The sequence below is a fragment of the Ammospiza caudacuta genome, chromosome 1 (genome assembly GCF_027887145.1).
Source record: "Ammospiza caudacuta isolate bAmmCau1 chromosome 1, bAmmCau1.pri, whole genome shotgun sequence".
NCBI classification, from domain to species: Eukaryota; Metazoa; Chordata; class Aves; order Passeriformes; family Passerellidae; genus Ammospiza; species Ammospiza caudacuta.
The window spans coordinates 32979700-32997994 of record NC_080593.1 but is presented as its reverse complement, the minus strand read 5'-3'; the positions used below and the strand labels follow the sequence as shown (position 1 = coordinate 32997994).

General features: G+C 40.2%; 1 protein-coding gene across 1 annotated transcript in view; it reads right to left on the bottom strand.

The window, feature by feature from the left end:
* Positions 1–6569: 6569 nt before the first annotated feature.
* Positions 6570–18295, bottom strand: part of FAM221A (family with sequence similarity 221 member A) — a 31088-nt gene continuing 19362 nt past the window's right edge. The window contains exons 2-7 of the mRNA XM_058800073.1: positions 13658–13831; positions 12950–13140; positions 10161–10367; positions 9248–9358; positions 8325–8413; positions 6570–6632 (exon numbers count right to left, since the gene is read on the bottom strand). Coding sequence (XP_058656056.1) covers positions 6570–6632; positions 8325–8413; positions 9248–9358; positions 10161–10367; positions 12950–13140; positions 13658–13707 — 711 coding nt within the window. The 5' untranslated portion in view covers positions 13708–13831. The remainder of the gene's footprint in view (positions 6633–8324; positions 8414–9247; positions 9359–10160; positions 10368–12949; positions 13141–13657; positions 13832–18295) is intronic.

Sequence of the window (18295 nt, the reverse complement as noted above, 5' to 3'; positions counted from 1 at the left end):
CACATTCAACATTAAAGGTTTTTAAAAGATCTTTTTTTGCTTCTTGAGCTGGAACAAAGAACCAGTTCTCTTAAAAAGTTTTGCTCTCTCATTAAAGAAATCCCATAATGTATACTGGACGAAGAAAGAGAATTCAGCATTCTGTATATTACCATTCTTGTAGTATTTCCTGAGTGTTTAAAAAACCCAAAACAGCGTTTCTATAATTTCAATGAAGTGTGAAGTGCAGCAAAACTGCTCACACAAAATAAGTATTTTCTTTAGGAGAGCCAACAGTTCTTAAAGAGAATATAACCCACAATATATTCAAAGATTAACAAGTACCTTGAAAAGTGATTGCATAGAATTAAAGCTTTTACATCCAGATAAAAAACTCCACACATATACAAGCTACTTACCTTTCTAAAACCAGGTTTGCCAAAAACTGCATTAGTCTCAGGACAAGCCTTTGTCAACGCACAATTTGTTTCCAAGAAGTCATTACATCTCCTGACATTTGAAGTGTGGAGAGACCATACAAGTTATTAGCTGTCATTTTTCATAGGTGTTTGATGGCTTATAACAGCCAAAAATTAAATCAAAACAGTCTCACTGCTGTTGAGACAAGTAATGCCCCACCTTAAGCTTTCAGTCTTCATAATTTAGGTGCATTTGCAAGCCTGCTCTCATTTTCTTCCAAGAGTTAATGAATCACATCAGGACAGGTAATGTACCTCAGAGAAATAGTTTGCAATGAACATTTTTAACCGTTTAATTACCAGCTAGCAGTATGCAGATCTTACTTTTCAATCCTTCCTCACAAATGCTAGCATGTATCTGGTATCCTAAAGAGGAGACAGCAGTTCTGGCATACTCCTCATTCTCTTTACATGGAAGACTTGGGTTTTAGGTTGGCTAAGAGAAGCATAGTTTCCCCTCTTATAACTTAGTATCTGAACCACTGTAAAACAAGGCCAATTCCAGAAATATGGCTTTTGGTAGACAACATTCTACCTGTAATTCAAAGGAAAAATCCAGAGTTCAGAGCTGGAAAGAAAACGTCTGTGCAACTGAATATTTTGTTAACCTTAGAAGCACACTCCTACACTCTGTACCTTACAATATTAAAGAAGACACTCTAAATGAGTCTCAATGCCTGAATAAGAACCCAAAGGAGAATTACCTATGATTATTAAATCTAAAACCCCCTTTATTAGAAAAAGTTATTCCATAAGCAGAATGAGAAAAGTTTGGTCCACCTCACTGAATTCCTACTGGGGACAGGACAAGCAGCACTGCCTCCAGCAGTTGGCTCAAAGCCACACAGATTCTGACCAACATGCACACACCAATTAGCCAGCAGACCCAGAGGAAAGGCAGCCTGTGGTACTCCTGGATTTTCCCCTCTCCCTGCTGCAACCCTCACATTAAAAAAAACTATTCATTGTTTGGGTATTTTTACTTTTTCTCACTCCCCTCTTTCAACATCCTCCTGCCCATCTACATAAAAACTGATGCTTTTAGGGCAGAAGATACACTCCCAGCAGGATTCTAGCTGCCTCCTACAGTACTCTTCAGTCAACAGCAAATATTTTAGCCCTAAGTTCATTTATTTTTTGGCCTACCAAATATTCAGAAAAGCATAGCTACGAACTTATTTGTGCAACAAATTCTCACTCATGATGTATTCACTTGATGAGCAATTCTTTTTGACATTACAGAAAAGAATAACTGATTTCAGTTTGAAGGGGAACAACAGTACTTGAAATTCTGAAATCTGAATTAGATTTTTCTTTTTCCAAAATTAAATGCTATCTTTTGTTCTCACCTATACAGAAACTTGGTGGGGGAGGGAGGATAAGATTAAGCACTTCAGGTAGAATCAAATAATTTTGAATGTGCTCAGCCTGTGTGTAACCAGATACTATGCCTAGAATGGGGTAAACCAGCTTGAACAATACCCTATTTGCAAAGCTATCTGTGCTGCTTTTGGTGTTGAATAATGCTGAAAGCAGACTGACTCATCAGCTCCAAAATTAAACATCCTGAGAGTAAGGTGAAGATGTAGCTGGCCTGGTGAAGTGCCTGATAAAAGAAGGGAAAAGTGATACTACCGATAACTTATCTAAAGCTGCTGAAGTGACACAGCTAGCTGAAGACTTCTGACTGATCAGTCCTAATCTTTAATGGCCTTCAGGGCTCTTCTGGCACCTCCCTTTTTGGAGTGTGTGGAGATCCTCCCCTGGGTTTGAAGGTGCCCATCAAGGTTATTCCTCAAGGCTGAGCAAAAGAGACTTGCCTACAGTCTTTGGTATGAGTCACTAACCTCAATCTCTGTTGTCTTATACATCAAGAGTGCTATTATCATTACAGTGTAAGGAATTCACACCACCAGAGTTTCATGCCTCCCCAATGTGTCTCATAGGCATCTCCCCTAAGCACTCACTGATCCCCATCCTTGCAGCAGCCATCTGACTCCAGTTCCCGCCAATCCACTCTTTTATACCACTCTTCTTATTGGCTACAGGTGTGGCCTGTTAAGATCAGGCCTGCTCCTAATCTTTAGTAATTAGTCCAGCTGCAACTCATTGGGGGATAAGATTACATTCTATACCACCTTCATTTACCCATACTGTATCCCCCTACAAATCTCTACTTATTAATTGGCTTTGCTAACTTTGCTGTAATTGCTTCAATAGTGCTTAAAACAGAGAATTAGACTATACTAATAGTTATAGCATCTGCCTGTGGAGTAGATAATTCTGATCAAGATATTTTAGTCTAATCATTATCACAACAAATATTTTACACAAATATATCTGGTTTACCATCCTTAATTCCATGGGACAAAGTTGTACAAAGCTTCAATAGCACCTGGATAATCCTTTAGACATAAACTGTTGTCTCAGTCAGGGTTTAAGCCTGGCTCCAGCCTCACCTAGACTCCTCTGTGAGGAGTTCAGAAAGCAAGGGGGTCCTTTCTGCACCTCGTGACTCAACTAATAAACTTTGTGTGAGGTTCCCATCCTGTTTGTCACACAGCATCACACAGGGGACAGGTTATGGCTGAGCCTGGGTCCTTCCTCAGGGAGGTGACTAAAGGAGCCCAAGGGATCAGAGCCCAGCCATGCCAGACAGCATGGTAGAGTGAATGGAAAATCAGAGCTGAAATCAGTGTAAAGCAATTAATGATTCCTTCTGCCAGAAGCGAGATGCTGAAAGCTCCAAGGCAAGAGTAGGCTTCTAGACAAAAAGAGTATATTTAGTTACAAACAAAACCCATAACAGCAAGGTCTTCTAGACTGGAAAACCTTTGTTCTTTTTTTCCATTCTATTTGTGCTAAGAACAAATACTATCACTACTTACATGGCTATAAACTACTTCTAGAGAGGCTCAGGGACATACAGCCATGAGACCTGGCAGTCATTTAATATGCACAACATGCTACAAAGACACTGACAACTTGACAAAGTCACTGCATGGATGCCATCCCTGGTTGTGAATTCACACATCGCATTCCCCTCGCTCCCGAACCTCAGACAGACAGACGGGGTTTATATTTAGGATCAGAATCACACAGAATGGAGAGGAGCTCCTTGCTCTCCACTTAGGATCACTGGCCACTGTCCACTATCCTAACAGCTAAGGAACATCTGAGCCTTTCCACAGGATTAGCCAAACTAGAGGAAAAATGCTGTTGTGCACTCAAGGAATGTTATAATGCTGGCAAAATACTGATTTGAAAGCCAGCTATTTTAAAAATAAGATATGCTTAAGCACTGCCCGGGGCCTGTACAATTAGGCTTTAACAGCTTAGAGAGCTCATGTGCATGAGAACAAACCTTTTTCCCTGTGCCTGACTCCTTGGACTAGGCTCAGAAACAGTTAATGCTTCCAGCTGAACGACAGGTATACCACCACCCAATAAATCACACAGATGAATTGGTAACTTATCTGTCCCATGATATTTTGTTCAAAGTTCATGGCTGCTCTCAGGAAAACAAACCATCAAGCACCTGTTAAATCCAGCTCTTTATTTAATGAACACTGCTAATGGCACACATACTAGCATTTGATCTCTGCTTTTATAATTTAAAAAAAATATATTTTCTAAAAGACATATAAAGAAATTTTTGAATAGAATTGGAGGCTGCAATATTGATCCTGCAAAATAATTCTTGCTTTTTTATGATAAATTAAAATTTCACTTAAGATATGACATTAGTGTCCAGTTTTCACAGCCAGCAACATTATGAGATATATTTTACCTGGTTTTTCATGTATAGATACCAATAAAGTTTCAGGAAAAAAAGTATTATGCAAATACTAAGAAGTCAAAAACATGCCTTCTAGTAAGGAAAGCAAGTATCTTTTGCTTAGACATCATCAACATGAGTGAAAAGTGGTCAGAACTCCTAAGCAGTATTTAATGGTATTGATATATTTATGGCCCAAGCTATTTTCCAACTAAAAAGAAATACTACTAAATAAATGTAGTAACTTTTTTATATCCTTAGTGTGGAAGCAGCAAATAAGTTAAAGCACAGAATATTTTTTTAAATTACTTTAATAAAACCAGGTTCTGATTATTAAAGTACAGTTTAGTAGATCTGAATTTGGCAGAGCTAACATTTAAAACAGACAAATACTGTCAACTCAAAATGTAAAGCAATAAATTATTTCCTAGAATATATGCTCTTGGTATCAAAAGGAACACAAAAGTTTTTGTAACTATTTGTAACCTCTCTCTTTAACAATATTTTGCTGTGAGAAAGCTGACTTCTGCAACACGCACACAGACATTTCCAGAGCTGCATTCCCCAATGGGTGTAGTAACAGGGATAAGTAGGAAACTAGAGTAAACTTCCACAATTATGTTTGTAATAATCTCTTTGAAAAATGATTTTTTTAATGTATTTTTTCTTTTACTTTTCTTTATGAATGTTATTTATGTTTGTTGGTTTCTTGTGATTACATTGTGAAAACCCCATTTATTTTCAAGACCAAGCAGAGGATGTGTAGAATGGATTGCTTGCCAGGGCCAGAAGAGGGAGCTCAAATGAGTACTTTCATTTATTAGGCTAAAGCAGCTTGTAACTGTAGAATTTAACAGTACAGGTACTTTTAAAAGATTAATTAGAGACTTTGATGCATTATGCATTTAAATTAAAATAACAGATTAGTCTCTCTGATTGGCATCTGTAGTAAGGACAGTATAGGTCAGAGTTAAAGGTTAAAGGCTCTCTTAAAACTGAACCTCCACACCACAGGTGATATCTGAACAAAACCCAAGTTGCCCTGCAGTAAATGCCTTCAAACTCACCTCTTTCCCTTTGCCCATCAGGCACAATCAGGCATTCTCTCCAATGGAAAACAAAGCTTTGCAGGCTTCTCCCAATTCTTGCTGTAAAGTCTCAGTAAGCCTCCTGTAAAGTCTCCTCTCCAGTCCAAGAGACACCTCCAGGTATTTTTATAAGAAACTGAGTTACACCTCTCTGTTCTCAAAGCAGAATCAGGTTAACTCAGGCTCTGCTTTTGCCTCCTAAGCTGCACTCTCTGCCAGTTATTCTGTACCAAGTTCTTGCTGTGCTGCTTTGCAGAATACATCCACCACACATTCACAATTTTATATTTTCCTGTCCACTACCTTTAATGCAACAGAAGTTGCCTCAGCTGTGAATATGAACAAAGAAAACAAAAGCAAATCTCCCTGAGGTGATTCAGTCTGTGTTGGATTAGACATGATGAAACTTTGGATTAATAAATACGTACCAAACAGCATGCAATTATTGCTTTATATGCTATAAATAACATATCTATTGCCACTTAAGGCTTTCAGAATTTTAGTCTAATAATTGTTATGGATAGTAACAGACAAATAGAATTGGGGGAATAGTACCACTAGAGAAATCTGGGATAAAATATACAAGCAAGATCCTTTCAAGTAGCTCATAAGCATGGAAGTGGGTTTGCAAGTGTATAGAATGTCATATTTTAAAAAAAACGTTTATATGATGGCAAGAATGGAGCCTACAGAAGTGTGAGAGAAGAAGGGTATGTTTGAATTTTATGTCAAGGAGATGAAATCAACAGAAAGAGGGAAAAGGTTTAAAGAAAATATTAAAATGTCAATATTAACAGAACAAATCTTACCATATAAAACCCATAACCAAGATGAGTTTAAAGGACTCTACAAATAAAGATGTATCATAAAAGTCTAAGAATTAAGACATCTTTTGTTTGCCCTCTTACAATCTAATATATAACATATCTATTGCCTACAATCTAATATATAAATACAAGGTTATTCTCTCAGACCTTAAACTCTCAGAGCTTAAACCCTCAGACCTGCAACTCTCTAAATATGCTTCTCCATTTTCAAAGAAATATCTGTGTAGCAGTTCTGGAGATTAGAAACACATTGATTAAAGAACGAATTTTATTACCATGAGATAATTGAAAATTAATTCCAGCAAAGGAAAAAAAAGAATAAATAAATGAATGAATACAGCTATGCAGGTAGGCACAGAGAAAAATACTCATGCAATAATGACCAATGTGCCAAATAAAAAGTATTTATTTATTAATCTCATTGCTTCTTTGATGGCACTGGATTCCTCTCTTTCTGTTTAGCAGCCTTCTCCATTTTCAGCTGTAACAAAAAAAGACACCAGCAGTGGTTCAAACACTGGTTTACAAATCAGCTAACAATGCAATATTAAATGTCTACATCCAGTCACAAATTTACCAGGGGGATACATCCAGTGGAGAAACATTATTATCCCAACCCAGCCCTGCTCACAAAGGAGCACTTCCATGGCGCTGCAGCTCCTTCCCTAAGGAAACCAGGCTGCCTTATCTCTGCTAATGGCAGTTCAGGTATTTGAGTATCCCTCAAGGCCAGTGTGCCTCAGGAACGTCCAGGGTTTATCTCCGTGTCAATGGAAGGTGGAGCAGTTTTATTGCAGATGTCTAACAGACACAGATAGGTGAACCAGCACACATAAAACCACATGGGAAGGGTGCTGAACCTTCATCTCAGAGCCTCCCTGCTGACCCACAAGGCCATGACTTCCTCCTGTAAGATTTTTTCTACACCACAGGATCTTGTAGCATTGTAAAATTTATCAACACATACACATTTCACTCTGTCATTTCGTAGTAAGACTATTTATCCAAACAAATACATCTGTTGGTTTTAGAGGCTACAAGTACTGTTATACTAGTGAATGAAATCATATTTAGAGTAATTATATAAAAGGGATGTGGAGACTTTTGCATCTCATCTAACACATACACTGCTGTTTAAAATGCTAGAAAGAAAGAATTAACATGCTTTTTCCCATCATAAAATAATACCAAAAGGAAACACAACCTCATTGGGATGTCTACAAATTAACTTACTGCTAAGCAAATGTTGTTGGTCTACACAAAAATGCATTTTAAATCACTTTTCCCCCTTTAGAGGCTTGAGGTTTTTATCTAAAATTTCTACAACCTTTTGCAAAGAAAATAAAATCTCAGGGGGAAAAAGAAACAGAGAAATTTGAATTTGATGTTTTCTATGAACCAATGTAATATTTGTAACATCTGTCCATATTTTCTGATGATTTACAAAGCAATGAAAACTATTTTGAATTTCACAAAGCTAGACCAGCTTTCTCTTTAACACAACCTTGTTGCAAGCCAGCAAGCAAAATAGCAAAACAGTTTAGATTTTAAAAGTTAACTATGCAACATTGCTTTACAAAAGAATTCATAAACAGTTGAGACATACTTCAGCTGAGATGGTGGAGCTACAGGGGTAATGTGAGAAAAGAATAGGTATTAAAACATGTGAATAACCTACACCACAGGGCATTTAAACTAAAAATAGTGTGGTGGAGGAGGCACCTCTAAGAGGGTGATACAGATCATCTAAGAAAGACAGACCAAATTTAGGCAAACTTACACAGACTGTCATTAAAAAAAAAAACAAACATTCTGGAATTGTATAAGTGAGGTAACAAACACCTAGTCCTAAATGTTAAAGGGAGTTTCTGTGACTCTGCATTGTTGTTTCTTTCTGTCACATAGTAAAATGTTTTGGTTTTCTGTACCAGAGAGTTACCTGAATTAAAATCTGCCTGGTTAAGGTAAATGCCATCCTACACATGACTGACCTCTGAAATCCTGTAGTAGCTCATAACTGTACTTTAAAATTTATGTTAAGAAGCTAGCTTTCCCAGTAATTGAGAAGGAATAATATAATGCATTTATATGCCACTTAAATCATACATTTATGGGGTTTAGATATCCTCTTGTGAAAGTGTATTTAAATTAAGCAATAAATGTAATAACTTGCCCGTTCTTGATAGCGTTTTTCAAAGTAAGCCATGTCATCAGCTTCTGATTGTTTTCCATGAGAAACCTGCCCTGTGGCACTTGAACTACCTGAAAAACAAAACATAAACAGAAAACAAAACCCTTTTTTTATTAATGATACTTGCTATTCCGTTAGTTATGTTTTACATTTGGCAAAACCCCTTTAAAATGGGAACTCACCTTTATAGACAAGTACAAAACCCAGTATTTGGGACCAAAGAGAAACCTTTTTCAAATAGGCTTGCAAATACTATAAATGTTTTAAAGGAGTTCAACTGTTATATTTATTGGTACATTTTTCTACTAAATTAGGGACATATAATAAGTGTAAGTGATCCATAATCCCACATAGAAAAAGCTTTCTGATGTTTTCTATGAACCAATGTAATATTTGTAACATCTGTCCATATTTTCTGATGATTTACAAAGCAATGAAAACTATTTTGAATTTCACAAAGCTAGACCAGCTTTCTCTTTAACAAAACCTTGTTGCAAGCCAGCAAGCAAAATAGCAAAACAGTTTAGATTTTAAAAGTTTAAAAGAAAATAAGGCAGTTTCACAGGATTGTGCTGAGTATGTACAACCCATTCAGATATGATGAGTTTCTAAGAGAAATTAAGAATTTTAAAAACTGATCCAATGAATACATTATATCATTGATGGGAAAGATAACAAGTACTAAGAAAAAAATAATTTCAGGTAAAACACACATCGCAAGCAAAAATAACAAGCGTTAAGTTATTCTAAGCATTTGAAGTACATGAATGTTGCACTAACTTACCCCATAGCAAAGCTTCAATATTCATTTTAATGCCCTGAGCATCCTTCAATTCATTAATAAAATCAATTAATTATATATTAAGTTCTTTCTGTATAACAGCATAACCCTATTTATACATCACCCGCTATTTGTGGCATGGATTGAGCGGAACTCGAAGGTCCCTGAAATGCTTTTAGAAATGGATGATCCATGCTAGTAACTGGGGCTTCTAAAAGTTCAGCAGAAGGAGCACCTGTCAGAAAATAAGGTGAATGGAAACAATAATTAACTCCAGGAGATACAATCCTAATACACATGCTGGGGTCAGAACAAGGTTACAGATTCATATCTACAACTCTCAGCGCAGACCCCATAAACTGGAGTTAACTAAAGCATTACAAGGATGGCTTCAAAGGCATTGAAAAACTTTGTTTCTTCAATTACTACAGTTATGTTTTCGTTTCTAAACTTCAGAAAAATTCAGGAATCCAGATCAGAATTTTAAAAATAAATAATGGGTATGTGGCAATAATAGATAAAACAGTATTTCAGGACAAAACATGTGCATTACTAAATGACACAAAATTACAGAGCAGAAAAAGTATCGAGATCAACTAACATGTGTGTTAAAAGTTCTACCAATTCTACCTCTTATTTTTTATGCTGAACAGCTATTAACCTTTGAGTTTGGAAACAAAAATGCTGTGAATATATAACCAAGAAATACCTGGACAGTATTAGGCTAAAGGACTAACATAAATAGAACATGGAAGTACTAGGTTACAGGAAGTGTTAGAAGTTATAGGTTCTCTCTAAAGGATATGCTGCATTTCAAGCAAAAGCAACTGGGTTGAACATCAGAATAGCTGGAAAAGAGTTTTTTTATCAACTCGCTACAGTAAGTAGGACAATGTGATCCCTTAAAACCTTGAGGACAGCTGGAAAGGAAAAGTCTTTCTGCAGTTCTATTCATCCAACTTGCCTTCAAACTTTGAAACTCTATTTTGATTTAGTACTTTTCAAAGGTGGAGAATTAAAATTTCAGCTGCACATACCTATTCCACTGTCATCAAGCCTCATGTAGCCTTCTGCTAGAGAGCTAAAACCAGTCAGTCCTCCCATGGCAGCGTAAGGAACATCCTGCCCCACGGGCTTTCCTTGGGCTAAGCGCTCCTCCTTGGTTTCCACAACTGTTTCATGAGCAAATGCTGGCTGACCACAGGCACAGGTGAAGGAGCTGTGAAAGCCTGAACACTTGGAACCTGAGAAACAAATAAATTAGTGAGATGGTGATGGGATTTAAGCATCCAGCTTATGTGAAAAGGCTGTTTAAAAGAGAAGGAATGACTCCTGGGATTAGATCATGAGGGCCATCCAGTCACAGGATCTTACTGAGCCAAGTTTCAAGCACCTCTGAGGATGGAGATTCCACCTCTCTGAGCAGCCTGGACCAATGCTGGATCAGAAATTTCTTTTCTGATGTCTAACTGCATTTCCTATGTTGCAACTTGTATTTATTGTCAACAGCAACACACCTCTCCGTCCACTTAAAACAAATAAAAATAAAAGTTCTGACATGGGTAAAGCTGACAACCTGCCAGCATTTTGGCAGAATTCCCTCCATGTATAGCATATATCATTGTTGCAGGGCTAATCATACCACAACTTATTACACAAATCACAATTTAAATATCTTTTAAAATTAGCAAAATTTTCTCAGTAGCAAATAGAGACTGTGGAAGCAACAAAAAATAGGTTCTACACAGGAGTATCATTAGACTGACTTTCAGGGAATTTTTTAAGCTTCAGCCACAGGATGGAATTGAAATAGTCACACAAACGTTATGTGACATTCTGAAACAGAGTAAAGTGACCTGTCTGCCCTATCTAAAACTGTCATCAAAGCCCCTCTGGAGCAATGATGTGACCAAGAAATTGAGGAAGTGATGTTGCAAATGTTTCATTATACAAATCACCCTTGTCCCAGCTCACAGTTCATTTTGTGGAGCACCGTGAAAAATTTCTTTAAGTCTTTCATAATAGGTTGATCACATTCTTGAAAATGTTAAAGGTTTTTTAATATTATTTTGGGCACTCCTCAGTAACAGAACTCTATGTTTGGACACAGAATACAGTATATGCAACATATACAGAGCAACAAGCAGTTAAGTTTTTCAGTTATAACTTATCTGTCATCTTAGATTTATCAACACTGGACAAGACTGATATCATTACATTAAAACAAAACAAATCCAAAATAGAAGCAAGTCTTGGCACTTCACTGTGAAATCTCTGACACCCTCAGAAGTGTTTGAGAAACACTAAGCAAAAGGCATTTTATATATTAATATTGAAAACACTGTGTTCTATGGATTCAGTCTGAACTATCCGACTGCACATCTAAGATTTTCACATTACATAGTGCAAATTCTTGGAAGGCTGTCATGTAGATATTTTATGGTTTATTCTGTGGGATATGATTCTCAACCAGCAAAAGCTGTTTACACTTTTTTTCTGTACAAAATAGAGACATTCCATGAAAGAAATTTAATAACAGTGCAGAACTCTAGCAAAAAAAAATCTTCATCTTATGTAATTTGAGGTTTCAAATTAAAAGATCTTTATGCATTATTTATTTCCTGTGTTTAATAATTACTGTTGTTTCATAATATTAACCTCAAACAACTGTAGCAAAAAGCTTCCTCTTCATCCCTTCTCTAAGATCTTGCTGAAACTCCATTCCCATTTGCATTTCTAGACCCACAATCTCTATGGTCATGAACCACTTCATTAGAGTGCTGGCAATAGAATTATTTGGGAGCAGAGTACTACTTCCTGTTGACTTGAGAAAAGACATAAAAATATATTTATTGTTGTTATTATTATTATATAATATAATTATACTAAAATATAATATATTTTTATTATTATATTAATGTTCTATTCAGCTAGGCAATAGAGGAATGGATATCAACACTTTTCTCTCCCAGCTACCAAGTTCAGGTAGAAAAGGCACGTGCATGCAGCTGAAGTGACAAACTGCAAACAGGATTTTTTCATACTGTGTAACTTCAGGCATCTGTCTCCATAATCACTTATCTGAAGCATTCAGGGATTTAAACTCCTTCACAGGATCAGGCAAAACTAAGGATGTTGTTCTAAACCCTCCTGTGCAAAAGGTGATGTCTTCCTTCCCACTTGTCATCCTTTCTCAAGCATGAAAACACACATTGGTTACGAGAGGAATAGCAGATTTGTCTTTACAAACAAGCTGTGGGTTTGCTGGTAGATAAAACCAGCACTGGGACATAAAAGAAACAATGGGAAGGATTCCACTGATTGATGAATGGAAAAAGATATTTGCTTTTACAAACAAATTTTAGGTTTGCTGATAAAGGAAATTAGACACTGAAAGATGAAAGAAACAATGGGGAAGAAAAACATCTAAAATCTGCAAGAATTAAAAATTAAAAGGGAGCGTTATACATTAGAGGGAAGTCTTTGGTATTAGGCGTATCGGGAGTCTGTACCTCTCAAGTACCTCAGCCAATGGGGAAAGAGAGAAGGGAAATGCGGCCGGGAAAACAAGATAAAAAGGAGGTTGCGTCCTCCAAAAATTCGAGAGATCTCAAGGGAATGCCCCATGGCCTCTCCCCTTATTCGAATAAAGCCAAAAAAACCACTCCTCGGTCTCCTTTTTGGACCTAGACCTCTGTTGTTTGTGGATTAATTTCCCGGACAGCGACAAGGGCAGCGCACACCGCACGCCCTGGGCAGAGCAGAGCTCGCTCGGGCGCCGTTCCCGCTGAGTTTCCCGGCCGGGAATGCCGCAGCGCTGGCTTACAGGAGTTGCAGGGGAAGCCGGGCGCGGCGCTGTGCTGCTCCGCCAAGTGCTTGCAGCGGCAGCGCACGGGCTGGGCGCCGTTCAGGGGCACAAAGCGGTAGGACTGGCACGGGCAGCCCTTCACTCGGCAGGGCACGCTGATGGGGCGCTCCTTGGGCAGCTCCTCGTAGTCTGTTTTGTGTTGTTTGTACCTAAAACAGGAAAAGTAATGACTTTTATAACTTTGCTGGTATTTATCAGAAAACTACCTGAAAAGCTTACTATTCACTTCACAAGTTTTGTTTAGAAGTAGCTTTAATTGTACTTTTTACTCTTAATTGTGAGTATTTACCTTTTTTAAATTTAAGAGTAATTTACTCTTAATTGTGAAATTTCAATTAAATGCATATTAGCAGGTGGTTTTACATCTATTCATCACATAAATATCACATATCCTTATGTTTCACTTTGAGAGCACTACTAGAATCAATCCAATCCACGTTAACTCATGCCTTGCAGCTGAATTTATCGAGACTACAAAACCATTTTGGTCTCAAAAATATATTGACATTTGCATTTACAAACAGTTGTTACTATTTGAAACCTAATTTTCTCAACCCGTAAACCTTAAATAAATTTGCCAATGCACTACTTTAATGTGTCTGGGAATACTTCACATTTTCCTGATTTTTGAAAACACTAAAGTGTAAAAGGAGGGAAGCTACCCACCGGTGGGTGCAGAAGCACAGTGTCTCTGGTCCCACAAGCTTACAGTCCATGCCAGTTGGTGATCTCCAGCTCACATACAACCTGTTCTGCAGCCGAGCTGGTAATACTTTTCTTTTGTACTCTTCATATTGCTCGGGAGTAAAGAGCTTTCCTCCATCATCATCACCAACAATTCTGGATACAAGGCAAAAAAAAAAAAAAAAAAACAAACATAAGAAAATAAAAATAAAAGTAGATTTCTCAGATTTTTTAAAATATATAACAGAACTTTATCTGTAAATGCAAAACAAATCTTGTATTTCATATTACTCTTCTAATAATTTAACAGAACTATAGATGAGTTTTAGAGAATATTTTTTTGAATAATGCTCTTTTAAAAAATTTGCTCTGATGGACTGAAAACCAATTCTAAGAGAGAAGGAAAAATTAACACAGCAAACTACCAGGGGTTCTTTTGGAGAAAAAAAAAAAAGCAATGAGTATCAAGGGTCATGTAACCAGCCAGCTCTGCCTCAGACTTCTTGACTGACCTATGGCAAGTCACTTCACCCATCTACACCCAACTGTATTGCAAATTTGTGTCAGGAGATTAATCTTAGTCTAATCTGAGTATTCAGCTGCAAGCAGGCAACCCCACTGCCATCAAAGCAACAAACATCACATCCAAGTTGTCTTCTGATTTGCAAGAAGACTATGCTGTTTTCTCAATTAAGCTATCACTATGGTCAAATTCAAGGTCACTGAATACCTGGAACTCCTGAGCAGCATCTGAATTCTGCATTTATGGAATTAATTAAGGACAAAAAATAAAATACATAAAATACAAATGAGACTTAACTGCAGCACTTACCTATGCTAAAAATGATTTTATTAATGTCTGTAAATATTTCAGTTATTATTTATTGGATATGCTAAAATATGCTAAACGAGTGGTTCTTTGTCAAATATTCTGTGGATTTGTGCACTGCCAGCACTGCAGAGCACCAGAATAATGTGCCAACACAACGCTATCATTTGCATGTCAACCCAGCCAACACCGACTGAATCACTGCACATCTTATGTAAGAAATGCCACTGTGCCTTCCTCTGGTGTTTTACTCAAGGTTTTCCTAAACTAAATTAAGATCTCATCTCAGCACAACGACTGTGTTTATTTTTGTTCAGCCTTTCGAGAGAAGCCCTGACAAGACTAGCAAAGACACGCAGCAGTGTAAGGGATTTATACAATGCAAAACTTGGAACTCACGATGCACGGAATTCCTCCTACTCTGAAGGAGCAGTACGGCTGGCAGATTATCAAATAATGGCTTGAATTGGACGGGACCTTAAAGACCACCTAATTCCAGCGCCCTGCCGTGGGCGGGATGCCGCTGGTAGGCCAGATGGCCTCTCACAGCCCATCTCACGCCCTCCTGGATGCGAGGGACGATGCGTGACTTCACCGCTGACAGCCACGGCTTGCAGCACATCCTCACCGGGGCACACCAGCCACGGCACCTGCGGCTGCGACAGCGAACGGCGGGGGCTGCATGCGGCTCCACGAAGCCGCCGCACACCCCCAAGCAGCCAATTCAGAGGCGGCCATCCCTCCGGGAGGAATGCTGGGCCGGCTGCAGGGGATGCGACTCGGCTGGGAACGCCCGTCCCCCGCCCCAGCGACCCCAGCGCGCCGCCCCGTGCGCTCACCGCCGGTACTCCGCGTACTCCTCCAGGGCCTGCGCATCCACCTGCAGCCGCTCCATGCCCGCCGGGCCGCCCGGGGCGCGGGGCTGGCAACGGGCAGGGCCCGGCCGCGCACGGAGAGCGGCAGGCGGGAGACAGCGGGGGCAGGCGGGGCAAAGGCGGGGTACAGGCGGAGGAAAGGCGGGGGACAGGCAGGAGAGAGGTGGGGGACGGAAGGGGACAGGCGGGAGAAGGCGGGGGACAGGCGGGGGAAGGCGGGGGACGGGCGGGAGGCACCCGGAGGCAGCGGAGGGGAGGCGGGCGCACGCAGGCAGCTGGCCGCAGCACGTTCCGCACCGGCGGCTGAGGAACGGGCGTGTGCGGGCCCGCGGGCACGGCCAGCTCCCGGGCACGGCCATCCCCACAGGCACGGCCAGCCCAGAGAGCACGGCCATCCCCACAGGCACGGCCACCACCCAGGCACGGCCAGGTCAGAGAGCACGGCCAGCCCCAAAAGCACGGCCATCCCCACAGGCACGGCCAGCCCCGAGGGCACGGCCAGGTCAGAGAGCACGGCCATCACCCAGGCACGGCCAGCCCCACCCCGGGTGCTGTCCCGGCCGTGGTGTTGTCGTTTCCAGGCGCGCAGCGGGGCGAGGTGCACCTTTGTTTCATGTGCAAAGCAGGGAGCTAGGTGGCAACCCACAAAAGGCTAGGCCATAAAAAACTTTACACTGTTTATTACATTTTTAACAAAGGCATAAGCATTAATTGGCTACAAATTGCACGATTTTTCTACTAATTAGTATTCAGCCCCCTATTTGCTAGTCATACCTCTGGTCATGCTAATTAGTACACGGGCACAGTTCTGCCCATTTGAGTCTGGGGTCTGTTTTGAGCAGGTGGTCATGATCGCCCACAGGTGGAATTCCCCTTCCCACAGTCACTACTCAGTTCTGCCGGCTTCACTCCTGGTGGCTCTCATCCAGACAGTCCATTCATCTTGGAACTGTCTTCTCTTTTCCTTAAAACAAACAATTAGCCAAGCGTACAACGTTCACAATGCAATTGCTCAACCATAACTGTCCAGCTATGGCTACTGATTAACAACAAAAAAAAATTGCAAAGTTTGATTCAAATCTTGAGGGGGTTGATGTCAAGCACAGGACCCACGTAGTGTGCACACACACTGTAGGAAGGCAGTCACTCCCTGTGCCCCTTGGGACAGACACACTCCCTGAGCAGCAGTGCCAGGGCACAGCCGCACACACCCACCAGTGCAGTGCCTCGGAAGGGCACCCACAGTCCTGGGTGCCAGCAGCCACCCAGCACAGCACCCAAGCCCTCCCAGTGCCTGCCCTGCACCCACGTTGCCCTCTGCCTCTGTTTAGACCCCACTTTTCTGGTGGGTAGGTGAGGGGTACTTTTGGCTGGTCACCGATTCCTCTTCCTTTACAAAATAAAATGTATGTTCCATTAGAAAATATGTTTGGCTCGTAGTTCAAGACTACAGAAGGCCAAATTTGGGAAACATTTCTAACCAAAGATGGTTCTTAGACTGGCAACCTGCAAGTCCCAATTCCTCTCCATATGCCACAATCAATGTAACCATATTGGAACAACTCCTCCAATGTGTTTTTAGTGAATCCACCACAGGCTGCTATTTCTGACACCGCACTCTCTGTGTAAATTGACTGCTTCCCCTTGACACAAACAGACCGGCCACAAAGTGATCAAACATGTGAAAAAAAAAATATAGTACGTTTTCCTTATCCGAGCTTTAGGAAATTGGTATTTAAATTGTGCTCTGCCTGCTAGCATAAGCTATGAGCCTTCAGACTGTCAAATTGAGATCCAAGAGGAAAGGCTTTTTCCATACCATACAATGATACTTCCCTGGAGGAAAAAAATTAAAAACAAAAACAGAAAAGAAAAAGAAAAAAAATATTCAGCAATTCAGGGAAATCTCCACATAGTTTTGAACTGGAGAAGCCACCAGCAATGCAGCAGAAGGTGGTGAAGAGGAATGTCACAAGGACCATGGCAATGTGCTGCCAAAACATCCCCCAGAAGGAGATGAAACAACAGGGACACTCTCAGTATCCAAATAATGTGATAGGGCATATGGTCTGGGCATTTGTCCTGTGGCTATGCCACATGTACAAGAAATTTCAGCAGAGCAGGCAGCACTGGAACACAACACATGTCCTGTCACACTGAGATCTGAACACAAACAGGTCACCCTCAAAGGCAGGAAGATAAGGGAGCAAATCCCCACTGCAGTCTTCAAGTAAGCTAGTGGAAGAAAATAAAATCACACCAAAACCCCTCAGGATTGTCACGGAAAAGTCAGGGGAAATTCCTCCTGTGACCAAAACTTCAAAAAAGAAACAGATGGGGGAAAGGGGACCTTGAAAGCAGGACTAGAAGCTCTGCAGACAGACTTTGAATATACTGAGGAACACATTGCTCCACAGGAGCTGCACAAAACAGAAGATCTCTGAGATACCTTATCTGTATGCACATTTTGCTGGTGCCAGAGATCCCAGCCCTGCCAATAAAGGGGGAGGTGTGGCGGTGGGGGGAAGAGCTCTGGCAAGCCTGGTTCACACAGAATGAGCAGAGCTCCTGTGTAACGGGTTGATGTGCCTCATCTGTGCAAGATCTGCGTTAGAAACAGCCCCCTGAAATACAGCCTGGGTTCAGAGAGAAGAACCAGGTTTCATAATAAGGCAGTTTTCGTGAGGGGTACAAATGTTAGTCTATATGTCACTCATGTCAGTGTTTATGCATGAACAGCCAGTGAGAACTTATTGAGATTAGGAAATCAAGTCATTTTTTTCTGAGGCATCTGTCTTATGAACTACTTCCCATCAAAAAATAAAGGATTTTTCCCCCAGATTTCACAGCAAGAGTTTTGCAACACAGACAATGTTCAGTTTATTAGCACCCAGTGCTAATATGACCCTCACAAGA